Genomic DNA, 21,941 nt, shown 5'->3' with positions numbered 1-21,941 from the left:
GGGGTATTTTTTTCTTTGTTCTTTTTTTTTTCTCTTTCTCTTTTTTAATTCCGTGTTTCTTCATTTCTCAGTTCGCGTCTCTCTATACTTACCTTCTTTTCCTATCTCTTGAATACCTGGCACCATGTGACATCTATACCCACTCTAGCCAGGCTATACTGTGCAGGCTGGGAGCCACACCCTGGTCTTTGCAGCCACACTGGTGGGAACACTAGACGCTTTTTTTTTTCAAATTTTTATCTAGTTACTTTTTTTTTCTTTTTCCCTTTGTTCTCCATTTCTTGGTTTCATATCTCTCTCACTCAAACGGCAGGCTGTCTTACCACTCTTTTTTGTTTGTTTTTGGCTCCTGATTCTCTCTCCGATCTCTCTTCTTTCTCTTACCCATATTAGCTCCACACATCACAACCTCCCCCCTCCTTCCTTCCTACCTGCACCGTGCACTGAACGTTACATCCCTGAGTAACACAGGCATGGCCTACCGAAACCTGCCCCGCACTGATTCCCAGCCTGTCCTGTCAGCCCTAGTATGTGCCGAACAACCCACCCCAGCCCCTCCCCTTCAGATGGACCTGCCGTGCTGCACCATAGCTGAGCGACTGGACCTGACCATTGAACAAGGAGGTGAAAAGTATCGTGACCACAGACACGCAAACAAAGAACACACAGCCCAACTGCTCAGACATAAGCAAATAAGACAAAAAAGCAGGATGAAACAAACAGATCTACAACCAATAAATGAAGAAAATAACTACTGAATGTCCAGAAGACAGCAGACAATATCAAAACATAAAAAAACACAGGACAGGATGGTTCCAGTAGGTGCCCAAAATAAAACACCAGATGTCCTTCCAGTAGGAGAAAAGGCACTAGAAGTATCTGACAGGAATTCAAATCTAATATTCAGAGCTATCCAAGAGGTGAAGAAAAAAGTGGACAAAAAGGAGGAAAAAATAGACAAATTCATGGAAAAGGCAGACAAATTCATGGAAAATACAGACAAAAAACGGAAGAATTCAGGAAAATAATATAGAAACAAAATCGCAAAATAAATTCACAACTAGAAATTACACAGAAACAACAATTAGAAATCCATAAGATAAACAACAGGACTTCAGAAATAGGCAGCATCATAGAAGGGCTGAGGAGCAGGTTTGGAATGATGGAAGACAGGATCAATGAATTGAAGACAAACACTTGGATATATCTCTGAGGCAAAATCAGAAAAAAGAACAAGGAAAAATGAAGAAACTCTGAGAATGATTTTGGATACAATCAAAAGCAAAAATCTACGAATGATCAGAGTTCCAGAACAGGGAGAGAAAACAGAAAACATAGAGAGGATCATTGAAAAATTGCTGACAGAAAACTTCCCTAATATGAAAGATGAAAGGCTGACCATTCCAGAAGTTCAATGAACCCCATATAGGACAGACCCCAAAAGAAAATCACTAAGGCATGTCATAATCACACTCGCTAAAACCAAAGACAAAGAAAAAGCCCTAAGAGCAACTCGAGAAAAACAAAGTCACGTACAGAGGAGAAACAATAAGACTAAGCTCTGATTATTCGGCAGAAACCATGCAGGCAAGAAGGCAATGGGATGACATATATAAAACCTTAGGGAAAAAAAACTGCCAACCAAGAATAATATATCCTACAAAACTCTTGTACAAATATGATGGTGAAATTAGGACATTTCCAGATTAACAGAAATTAAGGGAATATATAAAAGCCAAACCAAACTTACAAGAATTATTAAAGGGAGTCCTTTGGTTGGAGAACAAACAACATCAGACCACAACCTGAATCTAGGAGTCAAGATTGTACCAGTCAGATACCAACCTAGGAAATAAATTCTCAAGGACTATCCAAAACCAAAAGAAATATAACAGGGAACCAGAGAGGTTAATCTGTAAATGACAACAACGTCAGAACAATAAAAGAGGGAATCAACAGTGTAGGCATAGAGCTTTCTAACAGATGGCAAGGCAAGCCGATACCAAGTAATAATAGACTGGTTCAAACCTAGGAAGATAAGGGTTAAATTTCAAGGTAACCACAAAGAAAGTTAACAAACCTAATCATCAAAATAAAGAAGAAAAACATAAAGTCTCAAAAAAATAAAATCTACAAAAACAGAAGAAATGAAAAAGAAATCCACAAACAAAAAGAACTCAGCACAGGAGAGTAAGAGGAACAAAGAAAACGTGAGCACCACAAAAAAAGCACTACAAAATGACAGCAATAAACTCACACCTATCAATAATTAACACTGAATGTAAATGGCCTAAATGCACCCATGAAGAGAAAAGACAGCGACAGAACGGATTAAACAAAATGACCCATCAATATGCTGTCTAGAAGAGACACACCTTAGAAACAAAGATGTAAATTTATTAAAATCAAAGGATGGAAAAAATATATCAAGCAAACAGCCACCACAAAAGAGCAGGGTGGTAATACTAATCACCGATAAAATAGCCTTTAAAACAAAATCCACCATAAAAGACAAAGAAGGGCACTGTATAGTGATTAAAGGGACAATCCAATATGAAGACTGAACCATGATAAACATCTAAGCACCCATTGACAGGGACCCAAAATACATAAAACAAACTCTAACAGCACTGAAAAGAAAATTGACAGTTCCACAGTAATAGTAGGAGACTTCAATATACCACTCTGGGTAAAGGACAGAACATCTAGAAAGTCGACAAAAATACAGAAGAGCTAAAGGGCACAATCAGTCAACCTGACCTCATAGGCATATACAGAACACTTCACCCAACAGCTACAAAATACACATTCTTTTCCAAACCATATGGAATGTTCTCCAGAATAGGCCACATCTTAGGCCACAGAGCAACCCTCAACAAAATCCAAAACATTGAGATAATACAAAGTATCTTCTCTGACCACAATGCCATCAAAGTAGAAATTAACAACAGGAAGAGTACGGTAAAAAAATAAATTACATGAAAACTGAGTAACGCCCTGCTTAAATTAAAAACCACTGGGTATTAGAAGAAATCAGAGATGGAATTAAAAAATTCCCAGAATCAAATGAGAACGAAAACACATCATACCAAACAAAACCTTTGGGACACAGCAAAGGCAGTCAGAGATCAATTTATATCAATAGATGCACACATCAAAAACGAAGGGACAAAATCAAAACTTTAGCTACACAACTTAAACAGAGAGAGAACAGCAAAAGAAGCCCACAGCCACCATAAGAAAGGAAATAATAAAGATAGGAGCAGAAATAAATGAAATGGAGAATAGAAAAACGATAGAAAGAATCAACAAAACCAAAAGTCGGTTCTTTGAAAGGATCAGCAAAATTGACAAACCACTGGCCAAACTGACAAAAGAAAAACAGGAGAGGATGCAAATAACCCAAATAAGAAATGAAATGGGGGATACTACAATAAAAAAAAAAAATAGACCCAGCTAAAATAAAAAGGATAACAGAGAATTATGAAAACCCATGCTACAACAAATTTGAAACCCTAGAGGAAATGGACAAATTTCTAGATACACACTACCTACCCAAAATAACACAAAATGATGTTGAAAATCTGAACAGACCCTTAACAAGAGAAGAGATTGAAAAGGTAATTTAAAAACTTCCAACAACAACAACAACAAAAAAAGCCCTGCCCCAGACGGCTTCACTGGAGAATTATACCAAACTTTCAGAGAACAGCTTACGCCATTACTACTGAAACTGTTTCAGAACACACAGAACGAAATGATACTTCCGAATTCATTCTATGAAGCCAGTGTAACCCTGATACCAAAACCAGGGACAGACACCACAAAAAAAGAAAATTATGGATGAATACAGATGGAAAAATTCTCAACAAAATTCTAGCCAACAGAATTCAGCATCATATTAAAAAAATACACCATGGCCAAGCAAGATTCATACCAGGTATGCAAGGATGATAAAATATTAGAAAACCAATTAACATAATCCACCACATAAATAAAAGAGAAGAAAAGAATCACATGATCATCTCAACTGAGGCAAGAAAGACATTCGCCAAAGTCCAACACATTCCAAATAAAAACTCTCAATGGAACAGGTGTAGAAGGGAAATTTCTCAACAGTATAAAGGGCATCTATCCAACACCAATGGCCAACAACATCCTTAATGGACAGAGGCTGAAAACATTCCCCTTGAGAAAAGGAACAAGACAAGGATGCCTTTCATCACCAGTCCTATTTAAAATTGTGCTGGAAGTCCTAGCTAGAGCAGTAAGGCAAGAAAAAGAAATAAAGGGCATCCAAATTGGTAATGAAGAAGTTAAACTCTCCCTATTTGCAGATGATATACTATACATAGAAAACCCAAAAGACTCCATGAGAAAACTACTGGAATAGAAAGATTCACCAGTGTTGCAGGATACAAGATAAGCACACAAAAATCAGTTGGATATCTATACACCAATAGAAAGAACGATGAAAAGGAAATCAAGAAAAAACACCATTTATAATAGGCCTAAAAAAATAAATAAAACACTTAGCAATAAATCTAACCAGGGATGTAAAAGACCTATACAAAGAAAACTACAAAACACCACTGAAAGAAAACCAGAAGAGATCTACATAAATGGAAAAACATACCATCCTCATGGATAGGCAGGCTCACCATTGTGAAAACGACAACTCTCCCCAACGTGATTTACAAATATAATGCAATACCGATCCAGATATCAACGACATTCTTAAAGAGATGGAAAAATTTATCATTAACTTTATATGGAAAGGGAAGGACCTCCAGATAAATAAAGCACGACTAAAGAAGAAGAAACTAGGAGGACTCGTACTATCTGACCTCAGAACCTACCACACAGCTACTGTAGTCAAAACAGCCTGGTACTGGTACGACAGATACATTGACCAATGGAACAGAATTCAGAACCCAGATGTAAATCCTTCCACCTATGGTCACCTTATCTTTGACAAGGGTCCAAAATCCATCAAATGGGGCAAAGACAGTCTTTTTAACAAATGGTGTTAGTAAAACTGGATGTCCACCTGCAAAAAACTGAAAAAGGACCCATACCTCACACCATACACAAAAACTAATTGGAAATGGCTCAAAGACCTAAATATGAAGCCAAAAACCATGAAGTCAACAGAATAAAAAAAAAAAAGGATCAATGCTAGAGGCCCTAACACATGGCAGTAACAAGGTACAAGTCACAATGAACAACACACAAACTCCAGAAATAAGCTAGATAACTGGGATCTTCTAAAAATGAAACACTTATGCTCATCAAAAGACTTCATCAAAAGAGTAAAAAGAGAATCTACAGGCCAGGAAAAATGTTTTGGTTATTACAAAGCAGACAAAGGTCTAATCTCTAAAATCTACAAGAAAATCCAACACCTCTATAACAAAAGACAAATAATCCAATTAAAAAACGTACAAAAGAAATGAACAGACACTTCACCAAAGACATGCAAGTGGCCAGCAGACACATGAGAAAATGCTCAGGATCACTAGCCATTAAAAAATAAAAAAAAAAAAATGAGAACTGCAAATCAAAACAACAATGAGATACCATCTCACCCCAGCATTACTGGCAGGAATAAAAAAACCCAGAAATAACAAATGTTGCAGAGGCTGCAGGGAGATCGGAACTCTCATGCACTGCTGGTGGGAATGCAAAATGACACAACTATTTTGGAAAACGATATGGCGCTTCCTTAGAAAGCTAGAAATAGAAAAACCTTATGATCCAGCAATCCCACTCCTAGGACTATATCCTAGAGAAGAGTCGTCACATGAATAGACATATACACACGTTCACTGCAGCATTGTTCAAAATAGAAGATGGAAACAGCCTACGTGCCCATCAACAGATGAATGGATAAACAAACTGTGGTACCCGCACAATGGAGTATTATGCAATGATAAAGAACAATGATAAATCTTTGAAGCATCTCATAACGATGAATCTGGAGGGCATTATGGTGAGTGAAATGAGTCAATTACAAAAGGACAAATATTGTATGAGACTACTACTGTAAAAACTTATGAGAAGGTTTACACACAAAAAGAAACAATCTTTGATGGTTACGAGGGAGGGTAGGGGTAGGGGTAGGGATGGAAAAACACTAAATGGATAATAGATAAGTGGTAGCTTTGGTGAAGATAAGACAGTACACAAATACTGGGGAAGGCAGCACAATTTGTACAAGGCAAGGTTATGGAAGCTCCATAGATACATCCGAACTCCCTGAGAGGCTGAATTGCTGGGCTGAGGGCTGTGGGGACCGTGGTCTCAGGGAACATCTAGCTCAATGGGCATAACGTAGTTTATAAAGAAAACGTTCTACATTCTACTGTGGTGAGTAGCATCCGGGGTCTCAAAAGCCTGTGAGCGGCCATTCAGGATACCCCACAGGTCTCACCCCTATGGGGGCAAAGAAAAATGAAGAAAACTAAAGATAGAAGGGAAAGATTGGGTCCAAAAGACTAACAGACCACATCTACCATGGCCTCCACCAGACTGAGTACCGTACAACTAGATGGTGCCTGGCTCCCACCACGGACTGCTCTGACAAGGGATCACAATAGAGGGTCCCGGACAGGGCTGGAGAAAAATGTACAACAAAATTTTAACTCAAAAAGAAACACCAAGCTTGCTGGCCTGACAGAGACAGGAGAAACCCTGAGAGTATGGCCCCCAGACACCCTATCAGCTCAGTAATGAAGTCACTCCTGAGGTTCACCCTTCAGTCAAAGATTGGATAGGCCCATAAAACAAAATGAGACTAAAGGTGCACACCAGCCCTGGGCAAGGACTAGAAGGCAGGGTGGGACAGGAAAGCTGGTAATAGGGAACCTAAGGTTGCAAAGGGAGAGTGTTCACATGTTGTGGGGCGGTTAAGGAATGTCATAAAACAATACGTGTACTAAGTATTTCTTGAGAAACTACTTTGTTCTGTAAACCTTCATGTAAAGTACAACTAAAAAAAAACTACTGGATTATAGAAGAAAATAATGACGGAATAAAGAAATTCACAGTATCAAATGAGAATGAAAACATATTCTACCAGAATCTTTGGGACAAAGCAAAAGCAGCAGAGGAATAAATGCACACATCCAAAAAAGAAGAAAGGGCCAATATCAAAGAATTAACCTTACAACTCACACAAACAGGGAGCAGCAGAAGAAGCCCTTGGGTGCCAGAAGAAAGCAAATAATAAAAATTAGAGCAGAATTAAATGAAATAGAGAATAGAAAAACAATTGAAAACAGTTAATAAGGCCAAAAGCTGGTTTTTTGAAAAGATCAATAAAACCGATAAACCACTGGCCGAACTGACAAAAGAAAAACAGGAGAGGAAGCAAATAACCCGAGTAAGAAATGAGAGGGGCGATGCCATAATACACCCGACAAATTAAAAGAATCATAACAGAACACTATGCAAAACTGTACTCTAACAAACTTCAAAACTTAGAGGAAACGGACAATTTTTAGAAACACGCTACCTACCTAACCTAACACTAACAGAGGTAGAACAACTAACAGCCTATAACAAAGGAAGAGATTGAAAAGGTAATTAAAAAACTCCCAACAAAAAAAAAGGCCTGGCCCTGCCAGCTTCACTGGAGAATTTTAACGAACTTTCAGAGAAGAGTAAACACCACTACTACTAAAGGTATTTCAGAGCATAGAAAAGGATGGAATACTCACAAACTCATTCTATGAAGCCAGCATAACCCTGATACCAAAACCAGATAAAGACACCACAAAAAAAGAAAATTACAGACCAATATCCCTCATAGACTTAGACGCAAAAATCCTCGACAAAATTTCAGCCAATAGAATTCACAACATATTAAAAAAAAAATTCACTATGACCAAGTGGGATTCATACCAGGTATGCAGGGATGATTCAATATTAGAAACACAATCAATGTAATCCATCACATAGATAAAAGACAAGAACCACATGATCTTATCAATTGATGCAGAAAAGGCATTTGACAAAGGCCAACACACATTCATAATAAAAACTCTCAGCAAAATACGAACAGAAGGGAAATTCCTCAACATAATAAAGGGCATTTATACAAAGCCAACAGTCAACATCACCCTAAACGGAGAGTTTGAAAGCATTCCCCTTGAGATCGGGAACCAGACAAGGATGCCCTTTATCACCGCTCTTATTCAACATTGTGCTGGAGGTCCTAGCCAGAGCAAATAGCCTAGAAAGAAAGAAAGGGCATCCAAATTGGTAAGGAAGAAGTATCTCTATTAGCAGATGATATGACTACACACAGAAAACCACAAAGAATCCACAAGAAAACTCCTGAAACTAAGAGAAGATTTTGGCAAAGTATGAGGATACAAGATAAACACACAAAAATCAGTTGGATACCTCTACACCAACAAAAAGAACTTTGAAAAGGAAATCAGCAAAATCGAAACCATTTACAGTAGCACCTATGAAGATAAAATACTTAGGAATAAATCTAACCAGAGATATAAAAGACCTATACAAACAAAACTACAAAACACTACCGCAAGATACCAAAAGAGACCTACATAAGTGGAAAAACATACCTTGCTCATGGATAGGAAGACACAACATTGTGAAAATGTGTATTCTACCCAAAGCAATCTACAGATACAACGCTATTCCGATCCAAATTCCTATGGCATTATTTAATGAGATGGAGAAACAAAGCACCAATTTCAGATGGAAAGGGAAGAGGCCCCAGATAAATAAAGCATTACTGAAGAAGAAAGTGGAAGGCCTCACACTACCTGATTTTAGAACCTATTGTACCACCACAGTAGTCAAAACAGCCTAGTACTGGTACAACAACAGATACATAGACCAATGGAACAGAATTGAGAATCCAGACATAAATTTATCCACCTATGAGCAGCTGATATTTGACAAACGCCCAAAGTATGTTTAATGGGGAAAAGACAGTCTTTGTAACAAATGGTGTTGGCATAACTGGATATCCATCTGCAAAAAAAGGAAACAAGGCCCATACTTCACAATGTGCACAAATCTAACTCAAAATGAATCAAAGACCTAAATATAAAATCTAAAATGATAAAGACCATGGAAGAAAAAATAGGGATAATGCTAAGAGCCCTAATACATAGCATAAACAGAATACAACAATGCACAAACACAAGGAGAAACCAGATAACTGGTAGCTCCTAAAAATCAAACACTTATGCTCATCAAAATTCACCAAGAGACTAAAAAGACAACCCAGAGACTGGGAAAAAATTTTGGCTACGGCAAATCCGATCAGGCTCTAATCTCTGAAACCTACAAGATATTGTAAAACCTCAAAAAAAAGACAAATAACCCAATTAAAAAAATGGGCAAAGGATATGAACAGGCACTTCACCAAAGACGACATTCAGGCAGCTAACAGATACAGGAGGAAATGGTCACAATCACCAGCCATTAGAGAAATGCAGATCAAAACTACAATGAGATACCATCTCAACCCAACAAGGCTAGCATTAATCCAGAAAACAAAATAATAAATGTTGAAGAGGTTGTGGAGAGTTTGGGAACACTTACACACTGCTGGCAGGTATGTAAAATGGTACAACCACTTTGGAAATCTATTTGGTGCTTCCTTAAAAAGCTAGAAATAGAAGTACCATATGATCCAGGAATCTCACTCTTTGGAATATATCCTAGAGAAATAAGAGCCCTCACACAAATAGATAATATGCACACCCATGTTTATTGCAGCACTGTTCACAACAGCAAAAAGATGGAAACAACCAAGGTGCGCATCAATGGATGAACAGATAAACAAATTATGGTATATTCACACAATGGAATACTACACAATGATAAACAACAATGATGAATCCGTGACAGATAACATGAATGAATCTGGAAGGCATTATGCTGAGTGAAATTAGTCGCAAAAGGCAATATCTTTACCATTTCTTTCATTTTTGCTATCAATCCAGTCCCCAAACATATTCTTCCACACCTTACTCTTTATCCTCCCTGTCATTAGTAGCTACAATTTTTCACTCTAATGATACCTTTCTCCTGTCCTAGAAAACTTTCCCTCAACCCATTTTCTACCTTTTCAAATTACCACTCTCCTCTTCTCTGTACTATATTGGAAACAGCACTAGAAATGAGAATTTGAAGATCTAGATTTAAATCCTATCCTGGCCACTCATTAGCTATGTAACTTCAGGCAAACCAATTCTCAGAGCCTGTTATGTCTTATATGGGGATAAGGATGTCTGCTTCACGGAGTTAAGAGGATCGAATGAAATGGTACACATGAAAGTGTTTTGTAAGTGCCAATATAATACAGACACTGTTAGGGCATGAAGAAATTGAGGCTCAGGGGGCTAGATGATACCCCCATCTATTAAGTAGTAGAAATTGGTCACCTCAGGTCTGCTTCTGACTCCAAAGTCCATGCTTTTTCTGTTATGCCATATTCCTTCCATCTTTCTGATGACCACTCTCTCCATCTGATCCTCCCGAAGATACTTCGAAATATTTACTACAATCAAATTACTGGGTTGGGCACCAAGGATACAATTAGAATACCAAGGATACAATAATCAAGGTTTCTGACTTTGCGGAGTTCAAAGTCTAGAGACTGACAAACAGTTACGCCACAATAGTAACATGAACTAAGTGTTACAGTATCTGGGGTAACATGAAATAAGTGTTACCGTATCTGGGACGGGGGGTAGAGAGGGAGAAGCTTCACAGAGGACACGGCATTTGCTCTCCATTTCCCAAGCTTCTATAAGTACTTCCATCTGTACCTTTTTGAGTCTCTTACCTCTAATTGCTGTTTCCTTCCTCTTCCTTCTCTGTTAACCTGTCCCCAAGGTTTTATTCTTGGCTTTTCTTCCCCTTCTCTGCATATTTTTCCTTGGCAAACTCATCCACACTAACCAAATCCACATTCCTAGATTTTTAGCACTAGCCCCAAAACTGTCTTGTAAGTTTTAGTTGCACATTTCCATCCGTCTATGGATAAGGCTATCCAGTTGTCACTTTAGGACCTAAATTCAGTAAGTTCAAACCTGGACTTATTACTTACCCAGCTCCCACTTCTTACTTCTCTATTTCTGTCAAAAGAATGGAGGTACAGTTAATGAACCAGGCTCACACTTACTCCTCAAAGATGGGAATGAGGACAGATAATGTAGGTGAAGAAACAGATTTTGAGAGGGAGAGGACTACCATTTAGGGGTTTTTATGTAGGATGGTGTTGGTAGGTAATCATGATGGAGGGGGACGTACAGAAAGTAAATAAGGATCTTAACAATTTGTTTTCAAGTCACATAAATGCTTCTTGTAAAAGTAGTATCTCTGACGGCTGTAACTCCATTTTTATCACTTCATCCTTGTTGAACTAGTATTATAACATGCTAACTTGTCTTTCTGTCTCTCTTTCTTTTTAACATCTTATACATCACTTCCTTATGCAGACCTCTGACCATAGTACTCTTAGCTTCTGTCAAACCAGACTATTTTCCATTCCCTCTCTTTGGGATTTTGCCTGTGTTGTTCCTCCTGCTTGTCAACAATAAACATGTTTTATGCCAGGTCCTGTGCTAGGTATACCACAGTGAGCAAGAGAGAAATGACTCCTGCCCTCATGGAGTATACATTCTAGTAGGGGAGAAAGGCAAAAACCAGAAAGACAGATAAGTGGAATAGTTGCAAGTGAGATAAGTGCCATGAAGAAAACAAACATGAGGCTAAGAGACAGAACCACAGATGTTAACTACTTAAAGAGAGACTAGTCTGGAAAGGCCTCTCTGAGGAGTGAAATTTAAGCTGAAACCTAAGGATAAAGAATTCGCCATGTGAAGAGCATTCCACACAGAAGGGACACCATGTACAAAGACCCTGTAGGGGGGAAGGAACTGAAAGGCCAGTGTGGCTAGAGTCTAGTGAAAGGGGGAGGAGGAGGGGTTTGACGATGAGACTGGAGAGGCAGCCATCAGATTATGCAAGGCCTTGTAGTTAGTAGTTTGGCTATTTCAGATGAGAAACACTGGTAGCCTAGATTAAGGTATGCTAGTAGAAATGGACAGAAAGAAGGATATAAGATACATCTTATAGTTAAAATTGACAGACCTTGCTGATAGAATGGATGTGGGGATTCAGAAAAAGGGAGGAATTGAAGCTAAGTCTTAGGTTCCTGGATTAAATACCCGGGTGAATGGTGGTACCATTTACTGAGACAGCACAGACTTGGGTGTGGGGGCAGATTTGGGGGTTCAAAAAATTAAGGGCTAAATTTAAAGCTTGTTAAGTTTGATATGTCTGTGAAACACCTATGGAGGGTGTTGGAAGTATGAATTTAAGTTCAGGAGAGGTCTGGGCTAGTGATATAAATGGAGGAATCATTAGCATTAAGACAGTATTTATATCTCTACTCGTCAGACATTTAAAAAAATTGCAAAGATCAACCTTGCTAGCCAAAGAAATGTAAATCGAAACAAAGAGATACCTTTTTGCTTGACTAACTGGATTCTCTAAAGGACTGCACTCAAGACTAGTGCAGTAGGACAGACTCTGAAACTGTTATTGTGGAAAGCAACATTGTTACCATGTATCAATAGTTAAACCCTTTGAGGCTACCACTAGTTCTTCTAGAAATCTATCCTATGGAAACAATGAGATGCAGTTGAAGGTGTCCATTCATCCATTACTTAGAACAGCAAAAAAACATAAATAGTCTAAGTATTTGGCAACACATTATTTTAAATAATTACGGTATTAAGGTACAACTACAGGATGGAATATTATGTAACCATTATGTATCACAGTTTTAAAAACTATATTAAGACATAAGAAATGCTTACAAAATGTTAGGTTAAAAAAACCTATATTTACTCCATTATCCCGAATTTATTAACTGAAATAACTATGTATCTGGGAGGAAATATATCAGAAAGTTAACACTAATTATATGAGTGCTAGGATTGAGACTTATTTTTAATTCTTTTTACATATATCTGTTTTTGCAACTTTCTACAATGAGCATCATTGCTTTTACATTCAGAAAAATCAGTAATTTCTATTTTAACAATTCTTTAAGGTCCATCTCAAATACCATCACGTTCTGAAATAATTTCCTCATCCCTCCAACCAGATGTGATCACTCCCTCATCTTTGTCTACCACAGCTTACGGCATTTACAGTCTTTTTTGTATAAAAATTTGGATACTAAACTCATGGTTTCAGCTACCAATTATATATGCCTATGAGCTGCCCCCCGCTTCTTACAAAGAACATGATGCTGAATTCCACTTAGTATCAGTCTATCCCATACCCTTAAAAATCATTCCCTGTCACTCTCTATCCTCAAACCACACTTTCTCATAGCACTTACAACCTTAAGCTACATTTTTACTAGCTTATTGTCTTCACCAGAATAAAAGCTCCATGAGGGTACGAACTTGGTGTGCTTCTTCAATGCCTAGTTCAATAAATATTTCTTGAAAAAATGATACAAACTTACAGGTCTCTAGACCAGGCCTCTCCTTTGAGCTTCATGCTACCACATAGCTCTACTTGAATGTCTCCTAGGCACCTTAAGTGCAACATGTTTTAATAAGGAATTCATACTCTCCCCTATCACTTGATATGCTCTTCTCCTCTATTCCCCATCTCAATGACTTCCACACTCATTCACTTAAGTCAGAAACATGGACTTCTTCCTTGCTTCCTTCTACCCCATCTCCCACAACCAAATGATCACCAGGTTTTCTGCAGATTCAAGCCTCCTAAATAAATATCATCTCCCCCATCCCTACTGCCATTGCACTAGTTGAATTCTCATCATTTCTAGTTGAGTCCTTCACCTAACTGGGTCTAATTTTCTCCCTCACATTGTTCCCTAACCACCGTCCAGAGTGTGCTAGTTAAAATGCAAATATGGCCATGCTACTCTCTTAAAAAACTTTTAATGGATCCCAGCCACCAACCAAAGTTTAAGCTCTTAAGCACAGCCTTTTTTTTTAATATCAATAGCTCACACTTACAGACTACTTACTATGTGCCAGACACTGTGCTAGGTGTTCTATGTGCTTTATTTCATTTATGCCTAACCTTATGAGATAGATGTATTACTTAGATTTCACATATGAGGAAACCTGGGTCTCAGATAAGTAAAGCTGGGACTCGAACCCAGGTCTCTAACTCCACAACCCATATTCTTAGCCACAAAGACACAACAATAATAGCTGACCTGGAGTGCTTACTATGTGTCAGACACTATGCTAAGTGCTTTATAGATATCTCTCTTTTCATCCTCATAACTACTTTATGAGAAAGCATCTACTATTATTCCCAATTTTACAGACGGGACAATTGAGGCAGAGAGAGATTAAGTGATTTGCCTAAAGTCAGAGTGATTAAATTGTGAGGTTGGGATTTGAACTTCTTTCCAGGTTGTTAGCAACAAGGTTATACTCCTTCACTTTCCTCACGGCCTAAACTCTCCTTGATCTGAACCTTATAACATTCTTCAGCATCATTCCTTCCCCTTCTCCACCATCCCCTAACTGCACAGAGTTGCTGTTCTCCTCTCACACATCCCCATCTCAGCACTATGTTCTTTAATGACCCTGTTGCTTTACTAATGCTAGATAATACCCTCCTTTCCTCTTCCTCTGGACAATACCCCTATTTATCCTTAAAAGCCTTAGCAAAGGAGTCACCTCTTTTAGGGAGCCTTCTCCCTCTCCCACTCTCTTTGGTTAGGTGTCCTTCCTGTCTTCTGCCATAGTATCTTGTGCATCTGGCTGTATGCTCCGCCAAGGTACAGGACACCTATACTCATAACATCCATGCTCATACAACCATACCCACACAAACATCCATACAGTGTATACTCCCAGTCCTTAGTACAGTTCCTAAGCACTGTGACACTCATTAAATGTTTTTTAACTGAGAGGGTAAGCAACTTGTTCAAGGTCACATGATGAAGCCATGCTAGGACTAAGCTCAGTTCAGGATGTTATATACCTGATCTAATGCTCTGTTAGAATAGAGTTTCTCAATCAATTGATTTTATGTGGATTACAGCTACAAGATATTGTGCCCGTCAGGGATATTTACCCCAGTGTAAAAAAAAATGTACCATAAGAATATTGTTAGGCTGTCACGTGGAAAAGGTTGGGAGATACTTTGCTAAACTATATTGCTGATGTTGGTAATCATAAGATAGTAGGGATCAGATGGTGAGGTACGATCACCTCAACAAAGGCATCCTGAAAAACTCAGAAAAGTTTGCTCTCACCAAAGTCTATGCTCAGTAAGAACCAAGAGAATGACTTGCACCATTGTGCTCTTTCCCTCCCAAAAGAACATGCACCTCCCCAATGCCACTACCATTAGGTGTCCCTCAAATTACAGCTACTGACCCACCTCTCTATTTTAGCCTGTCTTTGAGATGCCATAGCAACGAGGCTAGGATAGGCCATGGAGGAGCTAGCAGTGTTATTTTCAGCTGAGCTGTTCTTGGTTTTGGGCAGCTCAAACTCTGCCACATGATAGTAATGGCACTGAGTTAAGTAGTTTATAAAGTGTTCTCGAGCCCACTGCAAATGATCTAGACGCTTGCTGGGGTTGACTTGTTTCATGGCGAGGGCTCCTTGAAATGCTGGCACCAACAGGTACTTCAGATCGGTGGAAGCAATCTCTTCTAAATCTTCATTTCGGCTAGAAAGAACAAAGAGGAGGCTGTGAAGCCTGGCTGGACATTCAAACGTGGCTCTTGCTTCCTGGGGGAGGAGAGAGCTGGGGAGGTAGAGGGGCAAAGGGGTGAGGCACGGGGAACAGCGGCCAGTTTTTCCATGAAAGTGGCTGGCTGAGTGAGTGCTCACTTCCAATACCTATGCAGTCAGCCTGACACTAGGGAGCAGAGTCGTGGGATATTAGCTATTTCGGAGAAGAGGCGGAGAATGTAAACAACGCACACAAGATCGCAGTGGGAGATAGGGATGAAAGGTTCCTAGTCTTAAAGGTCTCCACCCAGCCTCAATGACTCCTCCCTTAGTAACCATTATTACCTTCGCTCTCAGTCCTTATTACCCTCTCCCCCATACCTGAACAAGTCGAGCTGCGATAACATTTCGGCAGCCTTCTCAAGGAGAGCCAGTCCCTGGAACACCTTGTCCTGGACTATCCGGGAACCGCTGGGTTCAGTCGCTACTTCCACTTCATCCAGGAGCTGCTTGCTGGTTTCGAACAGCTCAGGGAGCCGCGGCAGCAGTAATTCGTCTTCAGCAGCTGCCATCTTGTGGGAGGGAGGAACCCGGAAGACCTCACTTCCGGGGTCAAAGGCAACATTTGTAAAGAGCTCAGTGAGACGTAATGAAACCGGAAGGGGCGTTGCGATGGTCCAGCTGGCTCATTGTTACCAAAGCGTCCAAAAAAGGACAAAAAAAAAACCTTCCGGAAGCAGCTCTTTGCCGGCCCCGGCAACCGTTTCCATAGACTCGTTTTGCCAGGCAGCCTATTGTAGACATCTATTAAAGGCAAACAAACAAGAAAAACCCTAGGCGCTGTTTTACAATTTGTTTCTCTTGGCGGACACTGGGCTTCAAAGTTTCGAGGGTCTGAGGCCGGGGTTTGGCGACGCTGGAAAGCGAGTGAGCGGGCGCGAGCTTTAGGAGCCAGTCAGGCACGCGCCTTACCTCGCAAGTCAGTACCTAGATTGAGGAGCCCCGCCAGTCAGGGTCTCCAGTCTCCGCGCCGCCATCTGTGGAATGCGGGTCTGGACGCACCAGGACGTAATGGAAGTAGCGCCCCCTACCTGGCTTCCGTCTGCCCACCAGATGTAGCTCCGGGTTCTGCACAGCCAATCCTCGCCCGCCCTCCTCCCCTTCAAGCCACCCCCTCCACGCGCACAGCAACGTGCTTTCAGTCCAGGTAATTTGGTAACCTGCAACTCTGGCCACCCCACAGGCGGCGTCCTTTTTTGCCACCAAGTTCCCAGGTCAAATGTTTCTTCCTCCGTGAAACCTTCCTTGACCCATCCCCCTCAACCCCGCCTGCGCTGCCCGTCCTACCTCCCACTGTCAAGGTTTCCCCTGTATATCTCTATTATACAGGGGTGAATTATCCAATAGGCCAGGTAAGCACAGTGTTTACCAGATCATCAGTAGTGAACAATTTCACCTTTTTTCACCACATCAAAGATTCCACTACTAGGTATGGCTGGCATCCGTCTCTCTCCCAACACCAGAGCACCTTGCTACAGAATCAAAACCTCTTTTCAAATTCACAATCCCTGACGGGTGGATGACTAGTAAGCAAAAAAGCTTACTAATGTGTAGTGAACACTTTCACATGGGTCTCACCACCTCTTTGAAACCCATGTGAAAGTGTTCACTACAGATGATCTGGTAAGCACCGTGCTTACCTTGCCTATTGTATAATCTGCCCCTGCTCTCTTAACACAACATTGTATCATAGCTAGTGATTTACAAATCTGTCTTCCTTATCAGAATGAACCGTATTCTTTTTTGCACCCCTCTGGCTAGCCCTGTGCCTGGTACTTATTAAATGCTCAATGTCATTATAGGAATAGAAAATTAAATGATCAGTTCGGAAAGCAGTCCAATTATGCAGAACTGCACTACTCAATATGGTAGCTACTTTTTTTTTTTTAGAACCCTGGTGGCTTAGTGGTTAAGTGCTACCGCTGAGAACCAAAGGGTCAGCAGCCCGAATCCGCCGGGCGCTCCTTGGAAACTCTATGGGGCAGCTCTACTCTGTCCTGTAGGGTCGCTATGAGTTGGAATCGACTCGATGGCACTGGGTTTGGTTTTGGTTTTTAGCTACATGTGGCTACTGAGCACTTGAATGTGGCTCTTTTGAATTGATGTGTTTAAGTGAAAAATACACACAGGATTTTAAAAACTTATAATGAAAAAAGAATGTAAAATATCTCATTAATTTTTATATTGATGACCTGTTGAAATCATAATATATTGGGTATATTGGGTGAAATATTAAAATTAATTACACTTTTTTTATTTTACTTTTTTAATGTACTAACTAGAAGATTGAAAATTACATAGGTGACTCACATTATATTCCTATTGGACAGCAGCTAAAATAGAATCCCAGGACTTGGAAAGAAGGGATATCACTGCTTTGAAAAACTTAAATATATACTACATAATTACCTTTTTTTTTTTGGATATGCCCCAAGTTCTTTGAGGAGATTTAAGTACAAGGCAAACTGCCTTCACCTGAAAATAAACTTTTAAACAAAATATATTTTAAAAACTAAGTTTAGAAAAAAAATTTCATATTTTAAACAACTAGAGGGCAATATAAGACAGCATATAATTAGGTGATATGTTGTATTGCACAGGCTGCAGGAAAACAAAGAAGGGACAAGTTATGCAACGAGTAGTTCAGACGGCTTCTTAGACATGTTATGCAGTCATAAATTTCAAAGTTGGAAAGGAATCTCAAAAATCATAGGGAAAACCTGAGACAGGAAAGGTTAAGTGATCTGCCCAACCAGTTTGTGACAAAGCCATTGTTTTGAGTTCAATTATTTCTACTCCATCAACCTTAAGCTAAGTAGGATTTTAGAAAGGTGGAGACCACCTCCAATGTGGGACGGAATGCAGCTCCAAGGAGAACGATGTTTTCAAGAGGAAGGAGTAGGGCGTAAGCATAAAAAAAAGCATAGGATGCAAAAAAAACTTCCCAGGCGATTCTAATAGACCTCCCTTGGCAACCTGCCCTAGAAGCTGAGGAGATAGTGAGGCTCTGGAAAATTACCTATTTGCATTGGCACCTCTAGTGACTCCAGTAAACTGAACTTTCAGGCCAGCCTTGGCCGGAGGGGCGGGGGAAGATAATACTATTGGAGGACACTTAGAAACTCAGTAATTTTGAGACTAAAGATAATTTGTCCTCTACATTTGCTTGGGTTAAGACATATCTTACTGTTGCCTAAGAAGGGGAAAAAATGTGGAATCTGAGTTGGTCCTGAACTTCACAAGCCATTTTCTATAGCTTTCAAAAGACAGTCTTTATGGAGTTGTCAATTACTTTCAGAGTGCATATTACACATCTGAATTGTCATTTTAAGTATTGCATTGCCTCTTATTCTGAGACAATACCAAGATTTTTAAAAAGTGGTTAAAATAATATTAAAAACTAGTTGCTTATTATGTTTCTGTGTGTACGCACTTTATCACATTAAATCCCTATCATGTATGGGAGATGTCATGGATTGAATTGTGTCCCCCAAAATATGTATATCAATTTTGCTAGGCCATGATTCCCAGTATTGTGTGACTGTCCACCATTTTGTCATCTGGTATGATTTTTGTATGTGTTGTAAATCCTATCTCTATGATGTTGATGAGATGGGACTAGTGGCAGTTATATAAACTCAATCTACAAGATTAACCTACAATTTAAGCCAATCTCTTTTGCGATATAAGAGAGAGAAGCGAGCAGAGAGACAGGGGACCTCATACCGCCAAGAAAACAGCATCAGGAGCACAACGTGTCCTTGGAACCTGGGGTTCCTACGCAGAGAAGCTCCTAGACCAAGGGAAGACTGATGACAAGGGCCTTCCTCCAGAATCAACACAGAGAGAAAGCCTTCCCTAGAGCTGGTGCTCTGAATTTGGACGTCTAGCCTGCTAGACTGTGAAAGAATAGGTTTCTCTTTGTTAAAGCCATCCACTTGTGGTATTTCTGCAATAGCAGCACTAGATAAGCAAGACAGATTTTTAAAAAATCCAAGTTTGGGGAAAGTAGAAAGGCCCTTAGAAATCATAATAGTACTTAAACTTCTGTAGTAGCAGAACTTTTTTTCTACACCAAATTTTAGGCAGGTCCACAATTTCTAAAAGGGGTAAAAGTAGGGCTGCTGTGTTTGATGGAGGTACACAGAAGCCTGCCAACTCAGCCTCCAGACATCTTCTTCCCAATCCACTCAGTGGCACCTGAGGAACCTTTCAAGTAACAATCAAAAAGCACTAATCTAACACAGCTCTCTCATTTTGCAGATGAGAAGTTAGGTGACATTCGCAAGTTCACACAGCTAAGAAGATTAACTGGGCAACACTACATAGAGTAAGTTAGAGTGGGGAAAAACTAGAGTCCAGGAGCATAGTAGAAAGCATTTTAAGTATGCAAGACTACAGAAATGCGATGATTTTTCAAGTATTTCTCAATATGATAGAGATCCCTGATAGAGAAGATGGGTGTCCATTTGTCATGTATGGATCTTAACACAGATTTGTTATCTTCTGTTATCTTGTGATTCATGAGAGAAATGTTAAAGTAGTCCTTAGACATTTCCCTGCCTACCTGAATTGACGAAACCCTGGTGGTGTAGTGGTTAAGTGTTACAACTGCTAACCAAACGGTTGGCAGTTTGAATCCACCAGGCGCTCCTTGGAAACTCTATAGGGCAGTTCTACTCTGTCGTATAAGGTAGCTATGAGTCAGAATCGACTCGATGGCAATGGGTTTGTTTTTGTTTTTATCTGAATTGAGGTGCTTGGCAGTTTAGATCTTCTTTGGCCTACTTTGGAGCCCTGCTGGTGCAGTGGTTAAGAGCTTGGCTGCTAACCAAAAGGTCAGCAGTTCGAATCTACTGGGCGCTCCTTGGAAACCCTATAGGGCAGTTCTACTCTGTCCTATAGGGTTGCATGAGTCAGAATTGACTCAACGGCAACAGGTTTTTTTTTTTTTTTTGGTGTTGTCGGCCTACTTTAGAGGGTCCACTGCTGTTTTGTCTTGAGTAGGCAACATTCTATTGATATTCGTACCTATAATGCTGGCAAAAGCACTAAATGAGACTGAATTGTGTGCAGTGAAAAGCCAAAAACAGGCTGTAACTTGCCAACAGCTATTTATGAAATAATTACTTAATCCTTAGCGTCGAAATTATCTTCACAAAGTATTTTTGAGATTTGAATTTGCCCGACTAGTGGCAGGAAGTTCATTAAACTAATACAACGAAGATCAAATGAAAAATTTCAGTTCCTATTTCTATATCCAACTCTGAGGAATGTGATAATGCATGTAAACATACTGTCTGGAGATCTGGATTTGAGTCCTACCCTCTGATACTGAGTAGCTATGTGGCCCTGGATAAGTCCCTCCCTTCCCTTTTTTCCACATTAGTTGTGTGCTACCTGAATGCTAAAACCAAAAAACACTACAGCCATTGCCAATGAGTCATTTCCCCAGGTGTTCCCAGGTATTACAGAGTAGAGCTGCTCCATAGGGTTTTCTTTTTTCCTTTAGTTGATTTTTAAAAAATTATTTATTTTGTTGCTGTTGTTGAGAATATACACAGCAAAACATACACCAATTCAGAAGTTTCTATATGTTCAATTCAATGACATTGATTACATTCTTCAAGTTGTACTTCCATTCTCACCCTCCTTTTCTGAGTTGTTCCTCCCTAATTAACATAAACTCACTGCCACCTACCCATAGGGTTTTCTTGGCTATAATCTTTACAGAAAGCAGATTGCCAGGCCTTTCTTCTGTGGTACCACTAGGTGTATTCAAACCGCCAACCTTTAGGATAGCAGTCTAGCGCAAAGCATATGTGCCACTCAGGGACATTACCTATTCCAAAAGAAAAACCAAACCCATTGCCACCGAGTTGATTCTGACTCATAGTGACCCTATAGGACAGAGTAGAATTGCCCCATAAGAGTTTCCAAGGAGTGTCTGGTGGATTCGAACTGCTGACCTCTTAGTTAGCCACAGTACTTAACCACTATGCCACCAGCGTTTCCATTACCTACTAAAAAAAAAAAAACAAACCAAACCCACTGCCAGCAAGTCGAGTCTGACTCACAGCAACCCTATAAAAACCCACCCGGTGCTGTCGAGTCGATTCTGACTCATAGTGACCCTAC

The 21,941-nt window shown here is 39.8% G+C and overlaps 1 protein-coding gene across 4 annotated transcripts in view; it reads right to left on the bottom strand.

The window, feature by feature from the left end:
* IGBP1 (immunoglobulin binding protein 1) overlaps window positions 1-16,790 on the bottom strand; it is a 56,801-nt gene extending 40,011 nt beyond the window's left edge. The window contains exons 1-3 of one of the 4 annotated variants that reach the window (XM_064278510.1): window positions 16,125-16,790; window positions 15,445-15,738; window positions 11,099-11,126 (exon numbers count right to left, since the gene is read on the bottom strand). In XM_064278510.1, coding sequence (XP_064134580.1) covers window positions 11,099-11,126; window positions 15,445-15,738; window positions 16,125-16,315 — 513 coding nt within the window. In that variant the 5' untranslated portion in view covers window positions 16,316-16,790. The remainder of the gene's footprint in view (window positions 1-11,098; window positions 11,127-15,444; window positions 15,739-16,124) is intronic. The other 3 variants (XM_064278509.1, XM_010592733.3, XM_003412738.4) reach the window with 3 other exon arrangements.
* Window positions 16,791-21,941: the final 5,151 nt, after the last annotated feature.

The sequence above is a fragment of the Loxodonta africana genome, chromosome X, assembly GCF_030014295.1.
Source record: "Loxodonta africana isolate mLoxAfr1 chromosome X, mLoxAfr1.hap2, whole genome shotgun sequence".
NCBI classification, from domain to species: Eukaryota; Metazoa; Chordata; class Mammalia; order Proboscidea; family Elephantidae; genus Loxodonta; species Loxodonta africana.
This window is presented reverse-complemented; position numbering and strand designations above follow the sequence as displayed.